The following is a 27,646-nucleotide window of genomic DNA, read 5'->3' as shown; positions in this document are numbered from 1 at the left end:
GTGGCTCTAATGAACGTAATTAGATGCGGCTCTGGTGACGAGGCATAAACCATCACAAACGACAATCGCTACAGGCGCTTCCACCGACTGCCATTTCAAAGCCAACAATCTCACCGTGCCCTTATTAACTGGAATCATTGTCTGTCATTAGAGCAAACCATGTTATAAATCTATGGACTGCACTTTACATTACATTAAATATCAGTAATCAACCGGATTCCACTTGAACAATCGCTAAAACCCCTCCCCTGAACAGCGATTGGCCAATCATTGCTCAGCATCTATAACTAGACATGGCGGGCCTGACATTAGCATGTCTGGCTAACTAGCTTACAAGCTAAACTCATTGTCTGATATTTACCAAACACACCAAGGCAACATCCTCAAAGACTTTATAACAGTAATACTGTAATGCACCGTTTAAAACTATGAACAATAAAGCATATATATATATTTATATATATATCATCTGTCTGTCTTGTATAAGTACGTAAGCTAATTGTAGCATCCAAACAGGAAAATGCTAGAACAAGCAACAACAATAGCCTGATTTTAGGTTTTTGCTTGTGTTGACTAGCTCTACACTGCAATACAAGAATAACGCATTATTTCCACGTCTTCTACATGGACCATCAACCGGTGATGATGCTGACTTGTAGCTTTAGCCTCCGTCTTTTAGCATGCTAGAATATAAGTGTAGTGTTAGTTACAGCAGATGAAATCTGCGAGTGAAAGTTGTCATTTCAGACAACAAAACCAGTGGTTACAGACTAGACATGAGAAGCCAAACTTTTCTTTCTTTTCTGAAATCAGGGACCCTATTTTTTATACTCACTACAACTTTCAAGTGGTAAATGTCCCACTGTCATTGTTTAAAAAAAAAAAAAAATCTGTTTAATGAAGAAAGAAGAATTCAAGACTTAATGCATTTTTTGCAGTGTTTACATACTATAGCCTGACAGCTAGTGTAGATTTAGTATCATTCTGAACTCAATATTGCAATATTTGTATACCATGGATTAGTATAGATTTCATGTACTGAAAGTTCTAAATTTGAATATATGTATGTGAATAAACATGTTTACTGTTTAACATTTAACTCCAATTATTGTAGCTGTAGCTATTGAAATCAGGAGAGAAATCAGACTTCTTCCTCTCAGAGCATCATACACTGGAGAATGTTGACAGAAAATCATTTCAAATCTGCTGAGTATCGAAAGGTCAAAAGCAGAGTGCGCTCCTTCTAATCAACCCACCTACTGTTCCAGAATAACAATCTGAAGGCCTTGTTTACTCATCCATTTCTGTCACAAAGTAGACACAAGCCAATTTTAATGATAAGATATATGCAGTGCTATGGCACTGAAAAGACTATTAAAGGTGCCCCCTTTCGACCCAACATTACATTATCAAAAGTCCTGCACTAGAAAAAAAAAAAAAAAAAATTAAAAATATCATCTAATTTACTGCATGTTAATTCAGTGTGAGCGAAAGCAGCAAATGAGTTTGGGCAGTGATTGAGTGAGAGCCTCCCCAGAGTGTTTGACATACATGAGGTTGTCCCAAGATGAAAAGCTACAGAGATCTGAATCAGACAAAATACTTAATGTTTTGTAACGAGGGCCCACACAGTAAAACGCTGAGCTGCATATTAACCAGGAAAACGCATGAAGAAGCGGGACATTGGGATGCACTGGATGACTTTGGAGAATCCCAGGTCTGTCTGGGAGGCAGCGAGATAAAAAGAGCTGAAATAAGCGCTCAACAAAGCAAAAATGGTTTGGATTCATCATAAGACAAAGTGTTTTATTCTCCTTAAACATTGCTGTGATACTAACAACTGTTTCCTTTTTCCCTATTCTTATTTTTCCAGTTAATCAATTAGAGATTTGCTCTATGTTCGAAAATGAGCCCGTTTTGATGTGTGATCAGTGGTCCAAAACCCAAAGATTCAATGTACAGGTCTTTAAAATTAAAGCAGCAAACTCCTCACAATTAAGAAGTTAGCACATTTTTCATTTTTGCTTGATAAATGACATGAAAAAATTTATTGATTATTGATTGTTGTTCAATACGTTTTGCAACTAATCAACCAATTGTTTGAGCGATGCAATAATTCATGCTACGATTTATCAGCTCAAGGGTAAATGCTGTAAATAAAAAGCTTGGGACGGAGATTATGTGGGGTTTCCCGCTCGTCTACACCCCCCCCCCAAAAAAAAAAATTAAACCCAACCAAATTAGTTCAGAACCCAAATGTCATCATTCTGGCACACCCATCACCCGTCATCATGTCTGAGAAAAACGCTGTGTGCTTTAAGAGAAGAGATCCCAGAAGCAGGCACCCCCTTTCCACCATCGCCCCAGCAGGATCTGAAGGAAACCTAATTGGACACATGCAAATAAAAGATGTTTTAAAAATTCCTCTTCATCATTGGGGGGATGTATTTTGGCACCAGCAACCAAAGCTCCCTGTGTTTAAAGTCTCCCAGTTGTGCTTGTGGTTGTAGTCTGAACTGAAATATACACCCACCCCCCCTTTTTCACTCCCTCTTCCCTCGTTCTCTTCATTTCCCCTCCACAGCTTACACCCAACCCCCGCCCCCCTCCTATGTATTTCTACAATAACCATTTACAGGCACAGGAATGCAGGGTGAAATGCGTAGCCTGGACCATGTAGGATTTTATGTCATACTTCACACTGATATGATAGTAACAACATGGGTGTGGTATAGCTATAAAAACAACCCTCTGCTTCACCTCTCCCATATTTTTGGAGCTCATGGAAAATGACAGCCACGGTGGCAGCTAGTGGTATCAAGCTACCGCCGGCAAACTAATGAAAACAATCAAGCAGAGCGGCGGGAGCTCTGGCTGTTTATGGGACAAAAGTGCACAGCGCTGAAGGACCCACCGCTCCCTGCTGCAGCCACACAGGACGAGCAGTGAGCAGCTCCAGCTGAACATGATGAAAATGGACTCCAACTAGTTTACACTAATGAGTTTTTGCCATGAGACTAGAGGCATCTTTCTGGCTAACTAAGCGGCTAACTAGTCCCCTGCTGTGGCCCAGCTGCTGGATGTGAGACTACAGTAATGAACTGGTACCAGTACAGAGCCTTGTATTTATTTCCTGTTGTACTTCAGCCTACTTGGACAGGCATCACTAATGGCTCAGAGCGCTGTGTCCACGTGTCGGATTTATTTTAAAAATGCTGCCTAGTGCACAAAAGACTGAACATTTGCTTCAAATCAAATACAACACAGCAACACAAAGCAGGTCTCTGTTTGGCGTCAAAATCCCACCAAGCTGTGCCTCTTAACAGAGCCAGCAGCCATGCCATCTACTGCCTGCCTCCTCGTCTTAAACTAGTTCATCCCGAGCGGTCATAAAAGACTGCAAATGAGGGAGTGTCTTAGTGTGTTCAGAGAGCAAGGCGTTTTCCCCCTCCAGGGAAAACCGATCTGATGATCAAATCCTTTCCTGTCTCCTTGTTGAGCCCCTCTCTGCAGCAAACAGAGGCCGTTTTTTTTTCATGTCATGTCAGCCATGTGTCATACTCTGCTGCCCAAATGGCTTTGATAAAAAAGGCCAGAATATGTGCAGCCCCGAGAGATTACACTTGCAAAAGGTAAACAAGGAAATGTGGAACTAATCGCAGACAAATTCCATATGTATTTTTTTGGGAAGCCACATTCTGTGCACCAAGGCAAATCAGCTGATACAGCAGTGTACTATAACAAAGTGATGGTACATACAATGCATTTCACTTGTTTGACAGTATTCTATAAACCACAAAGATGCATCAGCAGAGCAGGAAGTGGTGAGATTTCTAAATAAGAACAACACGGATACACAAATGAGGCCATCCAGTGTGGCTGTTTTCTAAAGCGCCAGTGTAATTTCCAGCAGGATAACAAATTAGTCATTGTGCAAAAGACACACCACACGGAGAAGCCCCACGGGGAACACAGACTCCCAGCATTAAAAATACATATCCCATAATGTATATTTGTTTTCTGTTAAAGCTCCAGATGCAGGGAGAGTGAAAGAGCGGAGGAAGAGGGTTTTGAACAATTCATAGTTCACCAGCCGTAAAATAGAGGTTTTTGTGTGAAGAGCCACCCACTGCACTGGGCTGGGCCTACAAGAGAAACTCTGTGATATTCATGGCCATGGGACACATCATTATTATGATTACCCTGATCTCTAGCCTCATTTGCCTCCATGTCTTGGCTCTCTAGGAGCAGCAGAGAAAAACACTCAGGGTATTTTGCGATAGCTGCCTGTGATCCCTGCTCCTTGTTATCCATCACACATCTGTCTCACTGTACGAGGTGCTCTGAAACAGGGAGGCCCCGAGGACGAGTGGGCGGATATAGGACAAATTAGGCTGTTAACACATGTTGCTTGTTTATTACAACTAGCATTATATCCTCAAGACTTGTGGTGCATTAATGAAAGAGGTCATTAACAGCTCCGGAGTAAATCACAGCTACATTTTGGACTTGGTTATGACTTATTTTTAATAGTGTGATCCTCCTTTGAGAGTGATGCCTTTGTTTTCTCTCCATTTGTTGCACCAAGTCAAAGGATTTTCTTCAGAATAAAACAAATAGTGTGTTTATAGTGTGTTGTTTAGTATTTATACCAAAGCCTATGAGCTTTTTTATGATACACTATGGCCTCAACAATCTCACATCAATAGATCCTAAAACTTTAAAGTCAAGCTGAATGATTACTCAATTAACAGATTAGTCGAATGAAAGAAAATAAAGATTGTTGGTCGGACATTAATAACATTACAGACAAAGCAATTTATTGAGAATTTATCAATCAAAAGATTAAAGGTCTTTCTGTTTATAAAGCTTCTATATATATATATATATATATATATTATATATTAATACTGTGAAAGTATCGCGCTCACTCCACAGAGAAATGCACACAGCCTGTATACAGAAACTTTGCTTAAAACAAGCCGTCAGGACTACTGTAACTTTGTGATGTCACAACAAAGCAGTCACCGCTCTCAGCCATGCCCCAAACCCGGCCACCTGGACCCACCATCCAACCTTGCAGGATTTGGTTTCCCCAAGTGTTTATCTAAAATCTGCTATATTATTGTTCAATCACTAAGAAAACAGTCAGCCAATCAGAAGAGATGCTCAGAGCCGGAGAAGTGTAAAATATGGGACCTTTAATTGATAATATACAATGTAAACAAATTTTCCCTGCCAGTAGAGCACAAAAACCTTAAAAAAGGTAAAAAACAAACTGTGAAGCAAAAATTGGAAGGAAATGTTTTTATAATATTCAATAAACATGTTTTTTTTTTTTATAAAAAACTGTCAATAATGATCTCTACATATATGGCATTGTTATCCAATTACTAGTTCTCACTTCTGTATAAAACACCAAAGAGCTCTTCATGGCTGAATCTGTACTGGCATCAAAGCAGACTCTAATTATGATAAACACATGTCCCATCATTGTAAGTGAATGGTGTGGATCTGGCATTGTCTCTGGCTGAGCACAAAAAAAGGGGCTTTGGCAGTGTTTAGACGAGTGTTATTGTCAACAGTGAGCTTTCCCAGTGGGAAAACATATTGTATGACCAAATGCTACGATGATTAGCAACATACAGTGCAGTACAGCATAATTTTGTTGATAAGCATGAAAACAAGCATGAAGTAGATATATGGAAGTATGAGCTGCGACACGCTGCTGCACATTCGAAATGTTTCACAGCACTTATAGATTAGATTAGATCTCCACAGCTGAAGGTTACTGTGACAAAGTCATGCATTTCCTTATATACCAGGCTTATCGTATTCTCAAGCTCAAAATTATTATTGACGCCTTCTCCAATTGGTGATTCATTTGCTGATGGAAAATGTGCTTAGGAAAGCCTTTAGCAGGTATAATATTGACAATGGCCCCCATATTAGTTTAACATGCTAGCATGATACCATTTGCTATATAGCATAAAACACATGGTGGCTACAGCTGAGGCTATGGGAGCGCATTTAGTTTTTGCAGGTATCTGAACATTAAATTTTGACCTAATGACAGCGTTAGAGTAAAAGCAAAGTCAACCTCATGGTGCCACTAGATGAAAAGAGGGTTCATGTGGACCATGAACGTTTGTCCAAAATTTCATCTGATAGTTGTTGTTGTATTTCAGTCTCGGTGGTGGACCAAACAAGAGACTGACACTGCCATTGCTAGAGCCATGTGGCAGGCATGGCTAGTAAAAACCAATATCAGCCAATATAATGTTATCAGATTTCCCCTCAAAAATCAATATCAGTATCACACACATTACAAGAGCCCTTCATACTTAAAACCTGTCTGTGTATCTGTTGGGCTATACTTAAACCTGCATTTATTTCTATTGGCTTTTACCACCAGTAGTTCTTTCCAAACCAGCAGCCAGACAGAAATCTGAGAAAGCCAAGTATCATATGTAAAAGCTGACAAGCCTTGCATCACCATTATTCCTGTGTCTCTATTAGTGTTTGCATTTCATTTTATCCAAACCACATCCTCTCTCCTTTTAAATCACACAAATAGTTGTATGATACCATCGCATAACAACGGCCGAAATTACATCCTTAAACACAGACAGGGATTCAATAACATGAAGCATGTTCAAGGTTCCAACATGCTGCCTTTAACCTTGGTCATTTATATCATCCAGTGCAGCTCTGATTATCATCCCATACATTACTGCTTTCTGGTGCTCGCCTGAGCCATACATACCAATTAGCATGCAGGGCATGTCAGCTAACCCCTGACTGAGGGCTCACTGCCGCATCTAACTGCACTCATTCAGACGCATTCATCACAGTGAAAAAAAAAAAAGAAGAGGCGCCTCCACACTATAAAGCTTCCCCAAAGAGTCAGAAGTTAAAAGGTGCCTTTAATGAAATATCTGCCCTCTCAGGTCACGTCACATCCTTTTCAGCTCAACACAAAAAGTGACAACCCAGACACTGAACTAATGCTTGTCACTGTCACTGCAGGCCTTTGCGATGTGATCAGCGCACTTGTAATTACCACAAGTCTCGGGAATACTGATGTTAAAAGGAACCCTGGAGCGGAGAGTTTGAATGAATAAAATAAGACTCCTTTTGTACGCAGTGAATCTACAAATAACAGATGGTGTGTTAAAAGTGCTGCTCTGCATTTATTTGACGTTATAATCAAATAAAATGAGCGTTCCTTTTAAATGACCCTATTGCACTTGTGTGAAAATGTTTATTGATGGTTTCCCAGTATTTTCAAACTGCATCATGTTACTGAAAACACAATGTATGTGTGTGTATATATATATATATATAGAAGGACTGATATGATGATCACAAACAACTCCCTGTGTAGCAGCCTTGGAAGAATGAATAGGAAATGGGCTGCTTTAGTAAGCATCCATTATTCATTAAGTACTGTACTCGTCCATGTCAACAACCTCAGTAGTGACACAGCCAAACGTTATTTCCTCTTTCACTCTCTCTCTCTCTCACACACACACACACACGCAGCTTTCATCCCATCTCTATACGATCATCGGCCAAACACTTAAGAGCCTGTAAACTTCATCTTTTACAATCCAGCTGTATTTGATGTCAGACTTTGATCCGACATTAATGTCCCAGTGAAGACAGGAGCATTTTTATAAAAGGTGAACAAAAAGAAATAATTGCATGTGCTGATATTTTACGTAGAAAAAAAAAAAAAAAGAAAAAGATCTGACATTCAATGCAGAGGCTGATAAGAGAAGTCACAAGACTGCAGGAGACAATGATGCATCTGCAGCCAGGCTTCACAGTTTAAGGTGCTACAGAAACGAGAGGAGATAATCACTCTTTCTATATGCACCGTCGCCATGTGAGACACATCCACGCCTGCTGCTTTTGGAGTCAATTAAAAGCCACTTTACATGTCTGTGTGCAAGAGGGAACATTTCAATAGTTCAATACTTGTTTAGAGGCTTATTTTAGAGGGACATTAACCAACTTAGTAAATGCCTAAGAGTGTTAGGAAACATCAGTAATTCCAACACATATACATCATCAGTTTCACAGTGTCTGCATTCTCTTTTATCTCCAGAGACATTATGCATTTTCATAAATATCAAGCTATCTAGGAATGTGTGGGTGTGATGTCTAATGTGCATATAAAATGACTGCATCTCACACTCACATCAAAACATACAGCCCTCAAAGAAATCAACAACACCAGAATCTTTTTTCTTCCCGCCTGTCAAAGCGATATTATGTTCCCAGCCACTGGATTGAATAGAAAACCTAATATTTGTTTTTCCTAGTCGCTAATTCAGATAAAACGAAAGTAGACTGAAACATGTTTTGAGAGATGTTTGGTTCAGTTAAAATCAGGCCACATAGCAAAGGGAGTTAAGCTCTTCTGGGCTCCACCCTGTTTTTCCCTGAGCAGGTCACTAATTAGGTTGCCATATTTCAGCTTTTTAAAAAAAAATTAAATAAATAAATAAATCAAATCTCAATTCAATAAAAGTTTTTATGTTACAATCACATCTCTCAACACCCTTATTTTTTTTTTTTTAATTTTTACAACATGAAACGCAGACAAAAACATACTCATCTAACATGGTTTAAACAATGTATTTTCACCCCTTTGAAGCCCATAAAACAGCTGCAAGGTCACCAGCTCAATGTCCCAAATCTTGTCATCTCAGAGCTTTGTGGTCTACTTTGTAATGTGCTCATGTAGCAACTGACAGAAATACAATAGAGAAAGTATGTGTTGCCTGCAGGGTGGGAATACACCCATATTACTACTGGGCAGCCATTGTGGCATGACATCATGTAGTATTTCCCTGGGCTATATTCTCTTATTCAAACCAGGAGGGCTCAACCTAATGGTTCCCAAACTGGAGATCGGGAACTCCTAAGAATGCCCTAGTCTGTTGCACAAAATCATGTTTTATTTTTTCTGACTTTTCTCTTATTCTCCAGCTGTCTGGACAATTTTACCTCTTCAGGCGTCCGGAGACAGAAAAAATAAGAATAAAAATAAAATGACTCTTTGGCTGAAATGCTCACGATCTGGGGCCACGCTACGGCCGCAGTTCATAATGAGGGGTCGCAAGCAGACACTGCTTCATTTAACAGGGGTCGCAAGCATTTTCTTTCTGTGTCATCCCCTGGATATAAATGTACCACAGCAGGCTAACAACCATTGTTTTCATTATATATTATTTTTCCAATTATTTTCTTAAGTAATCAGTTAATCAAGAGGAGAGTGAAAAATGCTCCATGCAACAGTTCAAACCCCCAAATATTCAACTTACTATCATGTGAGACAAAGAAAAGCAGCTACTAAGCAACTAATCATTGGAGATCCAGTTGATAGCTCAGTCACTATAACAACTATTAGAACAGACAGGTGGTACTTGTGGGACTTCAGGGGTTGTAGCACTATTTGGAAACGACAGATTGATTTAATTTTAACTTCTCCTCAAAAGATTTACTCTCCCTCTTTCTCTCTCTCTCTCTCTCGTGTCTCATGTGCTCGGCCTCACAGTTATCTCAGAGGAACTCACAATGCTTCCTTTGAACAGATGGTGGGTGAGCTCTGACGCATCTGAAAAGGGAGAACCTTGATCTCTGTCCAGCTGTTTCAACGCCGCAGTGATCCAGCTGAGTCTTAAACACAGCTGATAGTAAACAAACACAAATCTGCTCGGCTTCAGTTTGTGCACTTCTCAATCGAAAGCCGCGGTGGCGGTGGCTCACTTGCCCTCAGCGGCGGGCGGTAACAGCCGTGCTGGCCCAGGGTGTTAAACACAGATATTTAATACAGCCCTCCTCTGATGGGGACGCACCCTCTCTATAGCCTCACCGAGGTCCCACCTCTGGTGAGGCTATAGGGTTTTTCCGGATCTTACCAAATTCCTGTGGGCAGGAAGCAATACCCACGTTCACATGCTCACGTTCTATTCACTATCACAGCTCACACTTTTTTTAATGGTCCCATATTTGACACTGTTTTATTTTAAGTTTTGATATCCATATGAAGATATACAGTATTTGTGGTTTCAAGAACCAAAAACCATCTCAATGTAGTTTTACATCTCCTCTCTCAGGCTTCTCTCTGGAGCTCTAGTAACAACAGGTTGGTGATCCAATCAAAAGAGAGGAGGCTCAGAGCCTCTTTTCTGACTGGCCGACTGAATGATCGACCGACTGTCTGAGTGATCTAATAAAAAATGTAGCAGATTTCAGATAAACACTCAGAGAAACCAAATCCTGCAAGGTTGCATGGTGGGTGTGGGTGGGCTGGGCTTGGGGCATGGCTGAGAGCGGTTGTGACAAAGTTAAGGAAATCCTGACGCCTCATTTTAAGGCTCACTTTCTGATTACAGGCTGTATGCATTTCTCTGTGGACTGAGCGCTTTGATACTTAGTATAATATCGTCACCTTCCTAAAATAATGGCCTAAGTCATGTTTTGACAAAAATGTTTTTTTTGCCTAAATCACCCCCTCATGATGCTGGCCACCTCTGGTAAAATCGCCTGAATCCTCAGTTGAGGGGAACATGCAATTCTACCCCCGGTTGTATAATGGCCTATGTCAAAAGTGTGACTCTTTTGTTGAGTTTTTTGTGTTTCCTGAAAAACCTGAAAAAATGACTTAGGCCATTATTTTAAGAGGGTGTCGATATAGAACCTGGACCTGCTTTATAATAAAAAAATTTTTTTAAAAACAGACATGGAAATCTCAATTTATACAATATTGGACCTTTAAATACATTGTCACATATAATGTAAGCTGTATATTGCCCCCAACATCCTCCCCCTAGTTTTTATTTTTTTAAATTCCATTGCCTAGTTAAATGAGGGTTACATTTTTATCTCCTCACTGCATGACTTGTAGTGTGTTTTATCATCACTAAATCATTTAAGCATGATGCCAAAATCCAAAGGCAGAATGCAGGGTTTGCATTCTGTACCACTTGCCGCAAGCACAAACAAGCCTATGGTTGCAACATACTGCAGCTTAATGTGCTTTAGCAAGCTTCCACTAAGGCAAGCAGAAAAATAACAGGTCTGATACAAATGCTGTTTGTATCAAAAAAGGAAGATCTTACTACAACAATTCCCATGCCTAATTCATGAGCACTTCTCTGAGTCTGGCTACAGCCGTTTCTGCCGGCAAATATCTGACAAGTTCTGGGTCAGACCGGGCTCATCCCTAATTGTCATGACTTTATACCAATTAGTTCTTTCTCCGCCTATTTGAGGAAAAAAAAAAATGAAGAAGCATACCTTCAAGCAGAGTGCAGTTAATGTGTCTGCAGCCTCAGAGAGAGTGCGGCGCAGCGTGCAGTCTCGCCCTGGCAGCTCAAAGTTAGAATCAGAGTGTTTCCAAGACTTAGCGAGAGGTGGCAGAGAGATAGAGGGTGGGCGAGCGGTGGGGATTAACTCCAGGGCTGGAAATTTTGAGGTTTATACCCGGCAAGCTGTGTAGCTCCAGGTATGCGCAACTCGCTCCTCTCCACCTCGCTGTGGATTTCATTAATCACCACATCTGTTCATTTCAGCACAGCACACCCACGCTCAAATAACATGCACTTCACAAGCATTCCAATATGCCATTTTACAGTCCTAACTGGAGCTGGGGGAGAAAAAAAAAAAAAAGGACGTGAACATCTTGGCAGCGTGTTCAATTGCAATTCAGTGGAGGTTGGAAATAGCTACTGCAATCATAAACCTGTTGAGTATCTGCACACTAGCACAAACAACCTACCTGTTCACCCTTATTTCTTTAATAATTTACATCTCCCAGTGAAATATTTCATTGCACATGATATACATAGTTAATATTGTCACAGCTGAGACTTGAGCCAGTTTACAGCAGGGATTACACTTACACCCGTGCAGGTTCCCTCTCCTCCCCCCCAGCAAGAACAAGAGCAGAATTTAACTGGATTCACAGACATGAATAGTAGGGAGATAAAAGCCAAATCAATCTGCCAAAAGCACTCATCAGACATCAGTCAAATGTTATTGCTTCCTGCCATTTGTCTTGGCGAGCTACTGACTGTTTATTTCATTGCATCCTCATTAGCTTCTGCCAAGGCGATTGCCTATTCTTCCTGGGGTCCGCACAGCGGAGTTGAAACGGAGCCCAAAATGAAATGTCAATGCGAAAAATACAAGAGAAAAGGTAAAGACAGTAGAATAGGATGTAACGTATGGCTGCTATACATAAAGAATGAGTTAAATGAAGACAGATGTGTTAAGATAAAGCTGGTAAATGCAGGAATAAAAAGACTATACAGTCTTTTTTTTAAACTGGTTTCTAAAAAAAAAAAGTTATCAATAGTTGATTGTCGGTTGAATTCTGGGAGTTGATTACAGCCAATAAAAGCTGTGTTTTTTTAAGAGGTCAGTCACAAGCTCATGAAAAACAAAAACAAAAATAAATAGCTGACCCTTGCTCACTTGCTCTGAGAATTCAAGTTGAGCTGAAAACAAGTCAAGTGTCTGTGAGGACGTTGAAGATGAGCTAACAGTAATTTCTTATTTGCGGGAGACACAAGTTAAACAAGTTAAAGAACAATCTTCTTCCCTCATTTGTTCATTATAGAGGCAGCCTGGCTCAGGCTGAAATACTTGTCACTTGTCAGGTTGACTACAAGATTTATTTGCAGTAATTTAGTAGCGTCTCTCTGACAGTAATGGACTTAGCTCGTCATCCAGCCATGTTGCCGTGTTATGGCCAAAAGTACAGTGACAGCACAGTGTTTAACCACCAGGATGTCAGCACTGGTCCTATAGGGACCAAGTGATGAAAAGGAAGAGGAAGCAGACTAATTCTCAATGTGAAACTGTGTGAGAATGATGTCTAAATTAAAATCTTATCAGGGGTATAGGTTGTCAAAGGCCATTCTTTTGTTAATGGTCAGTGGAGCATAATCTCAGCGGTGCCTTGGTTCATTTAACTTTTCATTTCCATGGTCTGATTAGATAAATGTCAGACCTGTGGTGCAGCAATTCATCTCCTCGTCCCTCTACCCTGCACCCCTGCTATAGAAAATCTGCTCCAGGGATGCTGATCTGTCCCTGACCCCGACCTCTGACCTTTTCCCAGGCAGAGAGACCTTCCCCTTGGGGATTAATGTTACATCCAGTGATTATTCCACAGCAAAATTTATTCTGCAGCCATCAACAAATCTCAAACAAGTGTCAAATCTCAAGACATAACTCAACCCCCCCCCCCCCCCCCCCCCGGAGAGGAGCCCTCCTACAGTACAACCAGTCTCAGCAGATCCATCCATGATATCTGAAGTAAAATACCCTCTGTTCACCGACATGTTGAAACTGGCTCAGCCGACACAGACAAGCAGTCAGCTCCCGAATATAAAAAGAACAGAACGATGATTGTACTGAGATAAATGGAAAAACAACAAAACAGACAAACGAGGGGGAAATAAAAACCGAAAGGGGAGATGAGGACAAAAAAAAAACTCCAAAACGCTTGTTCCATTAACCCACATTGACGCACCGGAGGTTGGCTCAAGTCGCGGCAGGTTGTCAAACGAAGAGCTCCCACAATCTGAGCACACGATGAAACACCGCGGAGATCACAATCACTGCCACATCAGGGCTGAACGCGCACCTGAAATGGACGTTTCAGTGAAGACAAACACCCGTGCGCTGCTCTGCGTAACGGACAGGTAACGCGGCGCCGTGTGAGACCGGGGGGGGGGGGGGGGGGGACAGCAAACCTGACATTTTCCCCGCTCGACAAATGAGTGTCAGCGGGCAAAAGACGATGTGGTGGGGTAAAGTAATCTTATCACTCACCTCGGTGGCCTCGACGTGGAGTCCTGAGCGTAGATTGTCTTGGAAAAGGCGAGGCGATGCTTCAGCGCTGCCGCCTGTCACCGGGAAGGAGGAGTTTGTGTTTACTCCAACATAACAGAGAGCACGCACGCACGCACGCACGCGCACACACACACACACACACACACACACACACACACACACACACACACACACACACACACACGGATCGTCTTCCTGGTTGGCGAAGAGAGGGAGCCACTGTCTGGCCACAAGCTTCATTACAACACGTGTGCGTCTTTAACGATTTAATTAACCTGGAGGCATCCACTGTGTCCCAGTCACTCCAGATATGGTTTGTTATTAGCATTGTTCCATTTAATCCATGTTAAGACAAAAAATAAATAAAAACTCGAGCTGACTGGAGTGAATGAATGAATGAATGACTTTGTGATTTAAAAAGAGAAATCCCCCAAACTGCTTATTTATTACTCTTACTATTGTTACTGTTACTATATAAAAAAATATTCACAATATATGTAGATTAGGAAATTTTAAGTATTTCATTTGAATTTTAATAAAATATAATAAATATTGAATATTTATATTATTATTTCAAATAGAGGTTAAATTCTTATTTAAACATATTCTGTAGGAGGAAGGTTGTAATGTTAATCAGATGAGAAAATAAGTTGTATGACCTCTGTATTTTATTGTAAATTTACCTCTGTAATGTCATGTAATAAGGAAATATATTAAAATGATATGAGAGAACAGATATCACTGCTGCTGAAATCATGATCTTTTTTCTAATGTTAACTAAACTTAGTTTAAACAGGATCAGTGGAAAAAATGTTGCTAAATCATAAACAGATCACTTCTCGTCTGCCATCAGCAGGAACTCCTGAAGCTCCACTAGCTGCTGAAAAATAGTTCCACTCTTCCTGTCTTGTCTCGTAAATCAGCTTTATTTTTTATCGTAAACAAACATCACACAACATCCCTATCATGAGCCAAACGTGTCATTGTGTCTTCTGTAAAGTGATACCAACCCCTATCCCGGCTTTAGTGCTTCATTGATACATGTGACCAGATAATATCATTCCTCTTCCCGAAACCTTTTCTTTTTTTAGTGACACCTGTTAATAATTAATCTGCATTATGTTTTATGACCCCACAGATTCGAGAAGAGGACTTTGAATCCAGAACGTCGTCAAACATGTGCGTAGAGACTGAACCACAGGAACTGGAGTTATTAAAAGTGTCTTCTACATGTTCTGAAGTTGCTTTGTTCAGTATCCACTGTTAGTACTGGCCTTTCAGAGAAGATTTCACCAACCCTCACTATACATCCAGACATGTATGAGTTTCTTTTGCTGACTCAGGTCTCATGTTTAACCTGTTGGTGAAATCTGGTCCCTACCATGACAACCAGCCCTGCCTGTTCTTTTGGAACCAAAGGTCACAGTCATAATCAACAGATTTTATGACCACCAGTCCACCTTTCACTCCTCCCAGGTAGGTAAGTCATACACAGAATCTTTGGAGCATCAGAGGGTCCTAATCTGCGTCTGAGGCTTCGTAAGAGCTTTAGAGAAGTCTACGCTGGGATTTACATTGAACCAGTGCCTCTGGGATACAGCGATAATGCCTTCCACTGCCAAAACTCTATATTTCACATCCTGCGCGCTGGTCACTGCCATGTCTGTGGGGCTGATGGGATACAGCATGTCAAAACAGTGGGCTAGGATGACCATGGAGTGCGCGAGAGGAGGAAGTGGCTTCTTCAATGGAACTGCTATAATCACTCTGGAGCTCTTCAATGGCAATTTGAACAGATCCTTTTGCCCCTTGTTTGGAAGCATTGATACATTTGAAGGTAACTGTCCGAGGCTCTCGAAGGGCCGGCTCACCCAGATTACAAGATACTTTCTCACTCACATACAGTACATATCCGTCTCTGAGATTTCCTGCCTTCAACAAACACCAGCACTGTAAAATGACATTTAAATAATTCTACAGCAGCAGAAACAGTGTCCCTGTTACTTTGAATATTTAAAAAAAAACATCCTGTCAGGCACCATGTCTTTCGTTAAAATGGTTGACTTGACCCTACCTACACCAGTACTGCATATTAGACGTGACTGGATAACATCTTCAAATTACCAGCCTGTAATCATAGTTGTATAATGCCTTGAAGATATTTAATAATGTTCTTGTGGTGTGTGTACGTGTGTGTGTGTGTGTGTGTGTGTGTGTGTGTGTGTGTGTGTGTAGTGATTCCTAAATTGACAGAAACAGGAGTCACCCCGGTTGTCCTGTACGCTTTGGTGGTGTGCCTGTTGGCCCTGTGTCTGCTGTTCTCTGTTTGCAGCATCCTTATCTCCCTCTACAACAGCGTCAGTAACCCTTATGAGACCTACATGGGTCCTGCTGGAGTCTACGCCTGCAGCTCGGTCAGCGGTAAGTGACACATATGTTGCGGCACAAAGCATCCGGGAGAAACTGGGAGAAGTGGAATCGTCGGAAAGAAATAAAGCACGAAATCACTGATAAAGACATTTAAATGGAGTTTGTGGTACAATTTGTGACAGTACTAACCTTTTTTTTTTTTCTTTTTTCTCCCTGCAGCATGCCTGTCAGGTGTGGTCCTCATCATATTTGCAGTGAACATCAACGTGACCAGCATGGGGGAGGATTTGGTGAAGAACTTCTCTGAAGCTGTGCCCGTAGACCTGCAGAACAAGTCCGCAGAGATGCTGCTGGGATACTACCTGATCATCCCTTACACAGTGCTCTCTCTCTCTGCCATTGCCGTGATATACATGTACGACCATGCAGCCTACAAACACAGGAGAGAACAGGAGAGGCCTACCGAGGACGCACCCAAGGAGATAATGATGTATTAATGGCGACGGCGTCTTCAGTTTTCAGTGACATTGATAAATTGCTCATCAAGACTTTAAGGACTGTAACTCACTGTCATGGGAAATTACAGAGATTATAGGTAAGTACAGTAAAATATGGATGTACAGCTTCTTTAATGTACAAAGAGTAGGATTAGATTATCAGTGTCCAAATATCACGTGTTAATGTCCTCATAGTATGAGCAACAGTTTTATCATTTCAGCTTTTTAATCCGAGTTTATTGATATATAAATCGAATTAGGTTTATATCTTTTATAGTTTGAAATTACTTTGAAAAATCTATTTATTTTGTGTCTGAACATTTTAATGTTTGTTGGTTTAAAAAGATTTTTTTTTTTAAAGTTTATTTTTCATATTGGAATGAAAGTCAAATGCACCTTTAAATCTTCAAAACATCCACGTCTTACAAATCAACAGCTAAATATGAATTTAATTACATTTTTCTTTGTTATGTGTAAAATGAGCAAATGTAAATTAACAAATGAGATGAGGTTGGCTCTCCTTTTTATTTTAAATGATGGATTTACGGCCAACTTTTATCCGTATTTTTGTCTTTCAATGTTCCCGATTTAACTTCCTTTTTTTTTTTTAAGTACAAAACATATGTAGTTTTAAATCAAAGTAAAGGCCATAAAGGTTAAATTTGAATAAAAGGTGAGAGAAGTGGAGAAAAGTGGCAGTGGGAATTCATTGATGTCTGCTGCCCTCTATCTCTGACAGGATGTAAATGCAAAGAGACGTCCCAAAACAAATGTCAAGTCAACAACTACACTGAAGCAGGAGTAAAAGAGAAAATGATTTGCTTCTTTTCAGTCATTATAAATTATTTTATGTTATATTGTTATTATTGGTGTTTTTCTTTTTTTTAGTCATTGGATATTTCTGACCAGAGAAAAACAAACTATGAAGTAAATACAGCTGTCATTTCTTTTAATATCTCCAGGATGGATCAATGACACAGGATCAAATATCACACACATCTGGATTCTCACAGATGTTCCCTCAAATGGAAAACTCAAGCTTTAGAATAGACGTGGTCCCCAACCATTTTTGTCAGATATTCCCCCACAGTAACTGTAACACCACCCACCATGTTCAAAATATGAGTTGATTTCAGATTACATGTTATTTTACACCATTAATTATATAAAAGCGGATTGTTACAGAAAAGTCTTTATACAGTTGAACTGACAGTGTTTAGGTTTGGTCGACTTTGCATTTCAGGTGTTCATCCATACTTTTAGCTCTCTTTTTCAGCAATTTGTTCATTAATTTTCAGCTGAGTGTTTAAACCATTTACACTTCTGGGTTTCAGCCTTTACCACTAGCATTAGTTAACTATTTCAACAGTTTACCCATTTCTTTTAGCTATTTCAAATTTAAAGCACTACTTTTATCTAATTGTTCCAACTTCTTACTTTTAGCTGTCTATTCAACAGTTTTTTAAGCTAACCTTTCTGCTTGCTTACTGTTAACTACTTTTCATGCGCTCTCAATCTTAACAGGTATTGTTCAATATGTGGATATTTTTTTTAATCAAATGATGAAATCTATTTTTTGTTGGTTTTTTTTCAAATGAGTTGATCTACTCTACAATCTTTCCACGTACTGTCCCACTTGGCAACTGTTCCTCCTGAATCACTGACAAAGGCTGCATGGATTACTTCACCTTCATCATTTCATGGCTCATGACAGAAGCAGTGCTTAAGCTGAGCCCTTTAAACTTCAGTGATGCATTGCATCTTAACTGTATCCACTTCCATGTGGGATCAACTTGGAAAAGCCTTGATGAGAGATAAAGATTTATTACAGATCTGTTTATTCCATTTGAAAGGATTTCGAGTAAAAAAAAAAAGAAAAAAGAAGGTAATACTGACAAATACAGTGATCCAAACAAAGCTGGTGATTCTGTAGAAACTGAGAAAGATCTTACTGAGAGTCGATGTCTATTGTCTCCCTGATCTTCAGACGCTCTCACAGTTGTGATTCACATGACTGTGTTGACATGAGAGCAGGGGCGAGGTGTCCTGTTACTGTTTCCCGTGTCCCATCACTCAGGGCCTAAAGTCTGTTTGGACATGCCCTTTCCAGCACCTCTCAGCCCCGCAACGCCTTCTACTTGCCTTCAAAAGAACCACTCTTTCTTCAAGTTCTGCACTTCAAGGGACCTGCGGAGGGATGCAGCAATCTGCTTTGTGGTCGTCAGCGTGAATATGTATTAAATTTCTCAGAATGCATGCTTTATACAATGACTCAAAAGCATCTTAGGCCCGACAGAAATTCTGTTAGTGGAGTAGAAAATACACCATGCCTTCTGAAGTATAAAAGTTTCATGTGAAGACAGTCAGAATAAAGTCTTATTTATTAGTCCAATAGTCTAAAGGCACTGAATTTTAATTTCAACATTAATTGTCTTACCTTCCACCACACTCTTGCCATAACATTCAGGATGCAGGATGATGCAGCGTAGTGTAACCCTGCAGCGGTGACCAGGACCCAGTGTGAAGCCGGGGCAGGTTGTATTCTCCAGAGGAGGCCGCGTCAAAGCCTGTTTCAGCACAAACCTGCTGTGACATTGATAAGCTCTTTACAAAACAGCATTGATCTATCAGCCATTACATACCCTCTTATTTCAATTTTTCACCCTTTACCTGTGAGACTGCAGCCACTCACTAAAAGACAAAATATTAAAACTTACCTTGATTTGATTTCTAAAATTATTACTTCCAGTCAGCTGTCACATAAACACACTATGTATTTTTTTACTTTTGCCATGATGAGAAATACCCGCAGGGAATAAAGGCATTTTAAATGGCTGTAGTATCCCTTGATTCTGAACATCAACCTGTTTAACAGCTGCCAGAGGAAACATTTAACTGTATCTTTTACTCATCTTCTCCCGTGTGCGCTGAGGTGTGGAAAAGCTGAATTGCTATTGCGAGACCCCCCTCCTCGCCGTTTGCTGTGCAAACATTGATTGAATCAAATCAGAGATGGGCAGTAATCTCTTCCTCTCTACATACTCCCTGTCTCTTGGCTCAGCAGACTGAATAAACTCAGGATTATGCAGAGGCCTTGAGCCCTGACCACTCACTCTGTGTGATAGGATTAAAGCGGAAACTTTTGTACCTGTGAAACCTTATCCTCCCAGGTCCCGCATTACAGAGGCCTGTGAAACAGACACCTCCAGCTGCAGGGCAGGGGGTGCACACATTCAGCCGTGTAGAGTCCACTCTGGTCGGGCATGGCGGCTTTGGGGGGGGGGTCTAGTCTCCTTCCACCTTCAGGAGCTCTTTTCACATTGACAACTGAGAGGTATGGGTGGGTGCATATATGTAGGTGTTGGGGAGGGGGTCTACAAGACTTGTTTTAACACTTTCACAAACACCAAACACCTAAAAAGTTTTTTTTGACTTACGAATTCATGGATGCATTATTACTAGTAAAAAATATGAAAAATAAAATACACCAAAAAGTCTCTCAACCTGAAAACTCCATTTACGTCCCAGAGTCTTTTAGTTTTTTGTCCTTATCATTATCTGGCTGAACGACCTTCTACCCCGCAGCTGCTGTAAAATAGGTGTGAGTCTCATGACGTGTGTGTCCGTGTTGTATCTTTGAATGATGTAATGATGTAATTTATGGCACTGCCACTGATCTGCCTTGACGCCTCACGTTCACAGCAGCTGTGCTGATAGCAGTATATTACAGATTTTACATGTCACTCTCATCAAACTTTCTTATACTGCCTATTGTCTACTATCGTTAATGGTTGTATATATTTTAGACCTACTCTAAACTGTCTGTGGTCTTTAGCGGCTTTTTAGTGGGATTTCACACCATTCACAAATAATTTTTCAAACTTAAACACAGGAAAAAAGTACAAACTTACATCTATTGTTGATGGTTCATTACGTCTTTAAATATTACATTCGCTTCTCTATATGTATACTATTTTATTCATTTGCCAAGGCGGAGAGGGCTGCCCTATATTTGACTTAGAATTTAGATTTGAAATTCAAATTTCACTTTAATAAAAGGTTGGGGAGAACAGAACTAATATTACAAGAGACTAACAAGAGCTCCACCTCTTCTCTTTGCTCTCACACTCAATCCCACCATGTGATATTGGAAGGTGGGCAGGTTCCTTATTTATCTCTGTCATTAATCTTAATTTGTCAGTGAAGGCTGAGGTGAAGGTGGAGGGAAGGAGAGAAGGAGGAGGAGGAGGAGGAGGAGGAGGAGGAGGGCTAAAAGGTAATTGCACCCCTGCTGCTCCATTATGGTGTCATTCCTCTGTTAACAGAAGATAAGATCTTCTCCAAATCACCTGAAGCCAATTCTCCACTTTACCTGGTTGGGACAGAGAAACAGAGAAAAAGATATGGAGGGTATTCAACCTGGTCTTACAAGCACGAATGAGAAAAACTGAATTAATCAATCTGTGCAGAATTTTTCTGACCAATCTGTCTGTGTTGTAAAAAAAAAAAAAAAAAAAAAAAAAAAAAAAAGGACGTCAGATGTCGGATGACGGTTTACAGCCGGAGTGATGGATGGAAGGAGGGCTGAGCACTTTCTCTGCCCCATGCCGCTTGACACTGTTGTTGATTAATGTTGCCCTGATTGGCAGCTGTGATAGATATCAGTGGGTGCAACACGTAGGGACACACAGTTAACCTACTGACACAGCACATGGTTGAACTGAATTGGCGCCATTTGACCTGGAAACAAAGAAGACAGTTAACATCAACAACAATAAATCTTAGAGGGAAGTTAAAAAAAAAAAAAAAAAAAAAGCTAGAGAATGTAATAGATTTTTCTTTATGTTAATTAAAAGAACCACTATACAGTGCAGACAGGTGGTCCACAGAAGAAAATGATAAAATAAATTTTTAAAACAAAGATGATGACATGATCTTCAGTCCTTGCATTTCTTTCTGTTTTGCATACAGAGCTATCTGTGACCTGCTTCTTCCAGGATAGAGCCCCAATAAGTACTCATCCTTTTTTCCTTTCAAATCTGGGCATGCAGACATTGCTTATTTTCCTGTGCACTTACAATGGTGTATAAGAAATCAGTGAATGGGCGAAAAAAAGAACATGATATACAGTATGAATCATTACTGCATTATGTATTGAGGAGAACGGTACCTAACCACGGAAACACTTCACAGCGCTTAGGAATGAAGGCTATGATTGATTCATAAAATGACTTGTTGAGGATAGTTTTGACACGGACTTTGCGGCTTTTATGGTCCGAGGCCGGGGCAGATCTTTTGCACTGCAGGAGGGCATCTAAGCCTGATCGCCTGTATAGAAATATGTGTTTTAAACCACCTGTTCAAACCCCATTCAGCGAGTCAGTGCGCCAGCAGTTCCACATTGTGCTGGGACCTTAGTGTACCTGCTTAAAGGTCTCCTTTTTAACATTTTTTTTAACTGATCATCTGATAATGACCCACAAATTCACCTTTTCTTTTTAATTTTCATATGAATAAATATACAGTCACAGTTTAGTCTGAATCTTCTGCAAATACATTAGGCCTACATGAGGCTAAGAGCTCTAAGAGAGGAGAGTAAGTTGCTCAGGCTTTGCACCAGGGGGCAGCAAACAATAACTGAATCAACTGAATCAAACAAATCCCCACCTGAAGCTTAAAGTACAGAGATTGTTGTGTTTATTGTTACCCAATAACTGGGAATTAATCTGAGTGTACCATGAAATCAGGGCTAATATACCTTTAGGTTTGAGCGTTAAGCATCTTGTCTATGTCATATAAGTTTGTAATATTCCGGAAAACAAGAGCAGCATAAATACACTCCTGCTTGATGGAGGAAGCAATGCTTACTTTAACTATTCTATTTTACACGTGAGTTTGTATCTCTTAGCGGTTTCAAGGTTCATCTGTGTCTCCGCGAGATAAAAGGCTTCAGTGTGAAGGAGGAGCACAGAGTGTCACTGGAGCGGGACACAAATCCATAGATCACAGACACCGGACTGTAACTGAGATACTCAGTCACAGGCTGCAAGCTGTTCTCTAAATCCATATGGCCGTAAAACCTACAGAGATTCCAGCAGTCTGCAAGTCAAGGACAGCACATATAAATTCTAGTCTGCAACACTTTTTCTGGGCAAAGAATTGAGGTGTATTAGGGTAAGCATAAGAAATGGTGTTAATGTGAAGGTTAAAGAGCGGCTCCCACTATCTGTGTTACTGTAATACTGTACACTGAACGGTTTTGTGATCATGTCTCATAAAAAGCTCTCAGCGTTGCATGGCATCAGCTCCTGTCAAGGCTCTAGGAGCATCTGACAGCACTGAGTGTCTTTTACAGAAGCCAGATGGGGAGAGGTGCCAGAATAAAGTGCATCAAGTGCCCCCTATTGAGCTTTATGAACGGATTAAAGGATTTGCAAAGCTCTGTCACAAGGCCGTCAATCATTGTCACACCCGCCTGAAATTTACGGCACTGACCACAGAAAAGGCCTCGAGGCTGTTGTCATAAAGAGTATAATTTCATCTGTCAAGATGTTCGCCTCAACATCAACACCTTGAGCGATGAGAATGAAAAGCAGAGTTTGGGACCACAACACAAGACTCTACAAATTACCACAGCATCGCAATACCTGAAGTTTACCTTCAGGAATGTTGCTGCAATTCAATACTTCTATGCCTCTGCTCCATTCATCATCAGGTTTTCCACCTCTCCTCTGAGCTGTGGCACCTCAACGCTATGATGCAGAGTCCTGAAAGCTGCAATCACCTGTCCGTCTCTCCAATAAAACAGAGGTTCTTTGAATGGGGCAGAATTTGATATCGGCTTTCTAAATCCTGCATAAGAAACAATGCAGCCTCTCTACAGGAGGCAATGTTCAGTGTCATTCAGCACAGGCCTGGAGACACGGTGTCTGACTGCTACAGGGATCACAAGTGCTTCAGGCCTGTTTGCATCTGTATGAAACAATTTGTCCATATAAGCAGATGACCCCGAACTCACCGCAGGCCTGACCTCGTTCCATTAAAGGAAAACTGTGCTTTATTACAATTTGGGTCAAGTTGTCTAGTTTTGGGCCTTATTTCTATTGGCCATGATAACATTATACTCACTGAAGTAGTTTTAGATATTTGGGAGGCACTGTGACATCACCAGAGCAAAGTCCAGTGGGGCAAGAAAGATTCAGAAATGAATCTGACAGTTTGGTGAAATTATAAGAACTAAAGCTAAAAACTAAATAAACACATTAAAACTGCTCCTTCATCGCACAGGAAAACTGTGAGTCCACATGATCCTGTGTGTGACTGAAACTGTTAGGGACATTTGAGTAATTTTACCTTTCACCTTTGTTTCCTTGTTCAGATATATTTAGCTAACCTGAGGGTTCATTTAAAACTAGTATGACCATGTGATGGCTTTTTTTTTTTTTTTGTCCTTGGTTTTGGATCAGTACCAGTGTTGTTATTATCATTATTGATAGGAAGTATGGCCAAAACTACAAAAATATGTAATAATTTGTAATTAACTGGAATTTTATTTTTAGACTACAGACTATAGACTACAATAAAAAAAAGTTTTTTTTATAATGAATTGTCCTATTTGTATTTGTAGATTTAGTGTGTCTAAACATTTTAAGCTACACATATACATCTTTATACAAATCCACACACATATATATAACACGTACATTCATACTAGAGCTAGGTCCACTACTCTGTGTGAACCTTGGTCACAATTCCTTAAAGAAAACCCAATAAATATCAGTATCAGCCTCAAAAATCCAGTATCAACTTGGCTATAATAAATACATGTATAGATATATACATGTATACACACACATTCAACTAAAAAACAACATCAAAAGTATATTTTCAGTTGCACTGTTTCCTAAAATAAACTGCACACATGATCACCGCTAAAAAGAAGATATGAAAGCGGAGGTGGTGAAGATAAAACTCCCAGACTTGTCTTCACCCTGTGTCAACTCATCACCTCCTGGTTGGGTGTCAACGCAGGGAGGAAGAGGAGAGAGGGGTGAGGTAGAGGCAAGGAGGGAGAAGGGGAGCGGCTGGCAGGAGATGGATGGGGGGTGGGTGAAGGGATCACCTTGCCAAATCCGCTGTGAAGGCCTCTGCTCAGTGCACTTAGCGTATAGTGGCTGGAGCCAACATGTAGCAGGGTGTAGGTCTCCCTGAGGCGACACTCAGGCCCCGGCCTCCCCGCCATTGTCATCTGTCCGTCTCTCAGCCTCTCCATCCAGCAATCTGCCTGGAGGAAACTTACTTCCTCCCTCCACATTCTTCCTCCCTCCATTACCCCCAGGAGGAGCAGGGGAAGCTGTGTCGAAGGGGGGCTCCCAGGCAGGGTCAGGGAAGTATCGATGTCGGTGCCGAAATGTTGGGGTCTTGCGCTAATTAGATCATCTATCGAGCGCTATAAGCCACAGAGTGAAATCTTGCACATATCCTTTGAATATATTGGACGGTGGATGCGTTATGGTTTGAGCTGCTTCATCTGTGACAGTGATAAGATGCTTGCACACCTCACTGAATGGAATGGCAAATATGTCATCATCCTGAGACGCGGCCTAGCCGGGCCGTTTCAATGAGTGCACCCGTGTCAGGGTGATGTATGGACGCAGTAACACAACCTCTGTGAAGGCATAGGGGGGGAAATGCTGCGCTGCCAACCTCCCTCTCAGATCCTGAGCAGAGGAATAGGGGCCGCATGTAAACATTTGAGACGTGTCACTCATTTCTCCTCTGGAGATTTACAAGAGACCTGGACGCAGCCTGACAGCACCAATGTGTGAAAATCAGACTCAAAGCTCCAACCAGAGAAAAATTCAGAGTTCACAGTGAGGAAGATAGACATCAGATAGCTCAAACCAAAGGTCAGCCACTCTGTTTTTAACACTATGGATTACACCTTCAGAGGTTTGTTGGACAAAACACTGCCCTTTGGCTTTTTATACATTTTTTGCAGCTCACAGAAAAGCCTGCTCCAAGTCTCTTAATGGAAATGGCTTGGGAATTCGTTTGTGAGGAACAGCGAGAAAAACACTAAGTCTTGGAGGAATTTCTTCCCCTGGGGATCCTTAAGTGATGTCCATCTCCCCTCAGTCATTCAGAGAGCTGAAACTGGAGAACATGACTGACACTTTGAGTTCTCTCACTTAGGATCTTTTAAACAATCTATTTATAAGAATCCAGTTGTACTTTCAAAGGGTTAGTTCAACCAAATTAAAATATATATATTTTTTTTCTCACTTATTTTGCTGTGCAGATAGTTTGGGTTGTATTTGCTCAGGCATTGAAATATCCAACCTGTGGGAAATTGAAAATATATATTTAAAAGGATTTAAAAGGACATCACAAGCCGTGTTGTTTTTATACTGTTTTCATGTCTGTCTTCTATCTCAAAATTTAAAAAATAAACTATTAACTGTGCCCTGCAAATGGTAGAAAGTATTTTTAATATTGTACATGGTCCCTTATAAATAAATGAAACAAATAAAAATAAACTGTGTACAGAAAAATAACTTCTTCAATAATAAACAGAGCACGTCTTTAGCTGGAAGTGCTGCCACTGAAAACTGTTTAAATGCAATTTTCTATTGCTTTCAACAACAAAAACAGAATAACATTAACCTTATTGTGGAAGCAGAAATCTCAGAGACATCCATCTTAAACCCAAACAAATAAAACCCAAACTATCTTCAAAGGAAGATACCTCTAGGGTTAAGTGAGAAAATGTGCAGTATTTATAATTCGGGTGAACTGATCCTTGAAATTCAGAGTTCATCACATTCTCATGAAATAGTTTTATTCTCTAAAGTGTTTATAAGCACCATCAACAAAGTTAGAGCAGGAAAAAAGTAAAAAATAAAATAAAATAAAAAAAACAGAAAAAACACAGAGCTTCTATATTAATCTATAATTACTGTATTTTTATATAAAATATTTGCACTGGAGTAATCAGTGCTACAACCTGCCCAGCAGAGGCCTCCCTCCTCCCTCCAACCAGAAACCAAAAACCTCTGTCACCAGAACCATATCAAGACGGAGGACCCTGAGACACAATAAAATCGGAGATGTATGGGAACCATCGAAGTAGAAATGTCTGCAGTGATTTATCCCAGCATGCCTTTCCCACTTTAGACTCAGACATGCCTACATGTGAAGATTTAAATGTAAGATACAGGTGAGGGGATTTAAAATGACCCTGACAGAAACTTTGAAATATGGGAACATAAATGTACATTCTGTCAAATGGGTAAAATATCATATGGGTAACACACACTCTTCCATACAGTGAACCCCTGCCAGCTCCTGGAACTGGGCCCAAACCTGGATTCTGGGACTAGTTGCTCACAGTATTCTGGTGAAGTTGCTAATTTTACTCCATAAATAAATGTGCGGTTCATTGACCTGAGCAGAGGAACTATTCAGTAGGTGATTCCAAACATTATTCCTTGTGCTTTTCAAATGCTTTCTAATCCTTTAAGTGTGACACAAACACTTAACAAAGGAATGCTTCTTCGCTGTGCTTAAGCACAACCCGCTGAGAGGAGAGTTCTCCTTGCCATAAGATGTCAAAATAATCAACTCAGAGTGTTCAGGAGCTGGCACGGCCTCAAAGAGCTGGCCATCATGTATGACAAAGCCCGAGTCGAGTCTGCAACCAGGACACAGAGGAAAAAAAGACCATGTCTGTGAGAGCCCTGGACCAACAGTGACAAAACAAACACCCAGCTACATACAGCAGCTTTACATGTAAGGTTACTGGACTTCTCAGCTGTTAAAGGAAAATCTATTCTCCTCTTTATCTACAGTATGTGGACTCTGTTGTTACAGAATGTGAGTTAATACAGACTATGCAAAGC

General features: G+C 40.5%; 2 protein-coding genes across 2 annotated transcripts in view; one reads left to right on the top strand and one right to left on the bottom strand.

Moving 5' to 3' along the window:
• ptprea (protein tyrosine phosphatase receptor type Ea) overlaps positions 1 to 14,012 on the bottom strand; it is a 55,135-nt gene extending 41,123 nt beyond the window's left edge. Inside the window, exon 1 of the mRNA XM_056366576.1 lies at positions 13,858 to 14,012. The gene's annotated coding sequence lies outside the window, so the exon portion shown is untranslated. The remainder of the gene's footprint in view (positions 1 to 13,857) is intronic.
• Positions 14,013 to 14,774: 762 nt separating this feature from the next.
• Positions 14,775 to 17,426, top strand: LOC130162770 (clarin-3). Its single transcript, XM_056366582.1, has 3 exons — positions 14,775 to 15,715; positions 16,114 to 16,299; positions 16,468 to 17,426. The coding sequence occupies exons 1-3, from the start codon at positions 15,484 to 15,486 to the stop codon at positions 16,743 to 16,745; spliced, it is 696 nt and encodes a 231-aa protein (XP_056222557.1). The 5' UTR covers positions 14,775 to 15,483; the 3' UTR covers positions 16,746 to 17,426.
• Positions 17,427 to 27,646: the final 10,220 nt, after the last annotated feature.

This window comes from Seriola aureovittata, chromosome 21 (genome assembly GCF_021018895.1).
Source record: "Seriola aureovittata isolate HTS-2021-v1 ecotype China chromosome 21, ASM2101889v1, whole genome shotgun sequence".
Lineage (NCBI taxonomy): Eukaryota > Metazoa > Chordata > Actinopteri > Carangiformes > Carangidae > Seriola > Seriola aureovittata.
The sequence above is the reverse complement of the archived record's forward strand: the minus strand, read 5'-3'. Positions and strand labels throughout refer to the sequence as shown.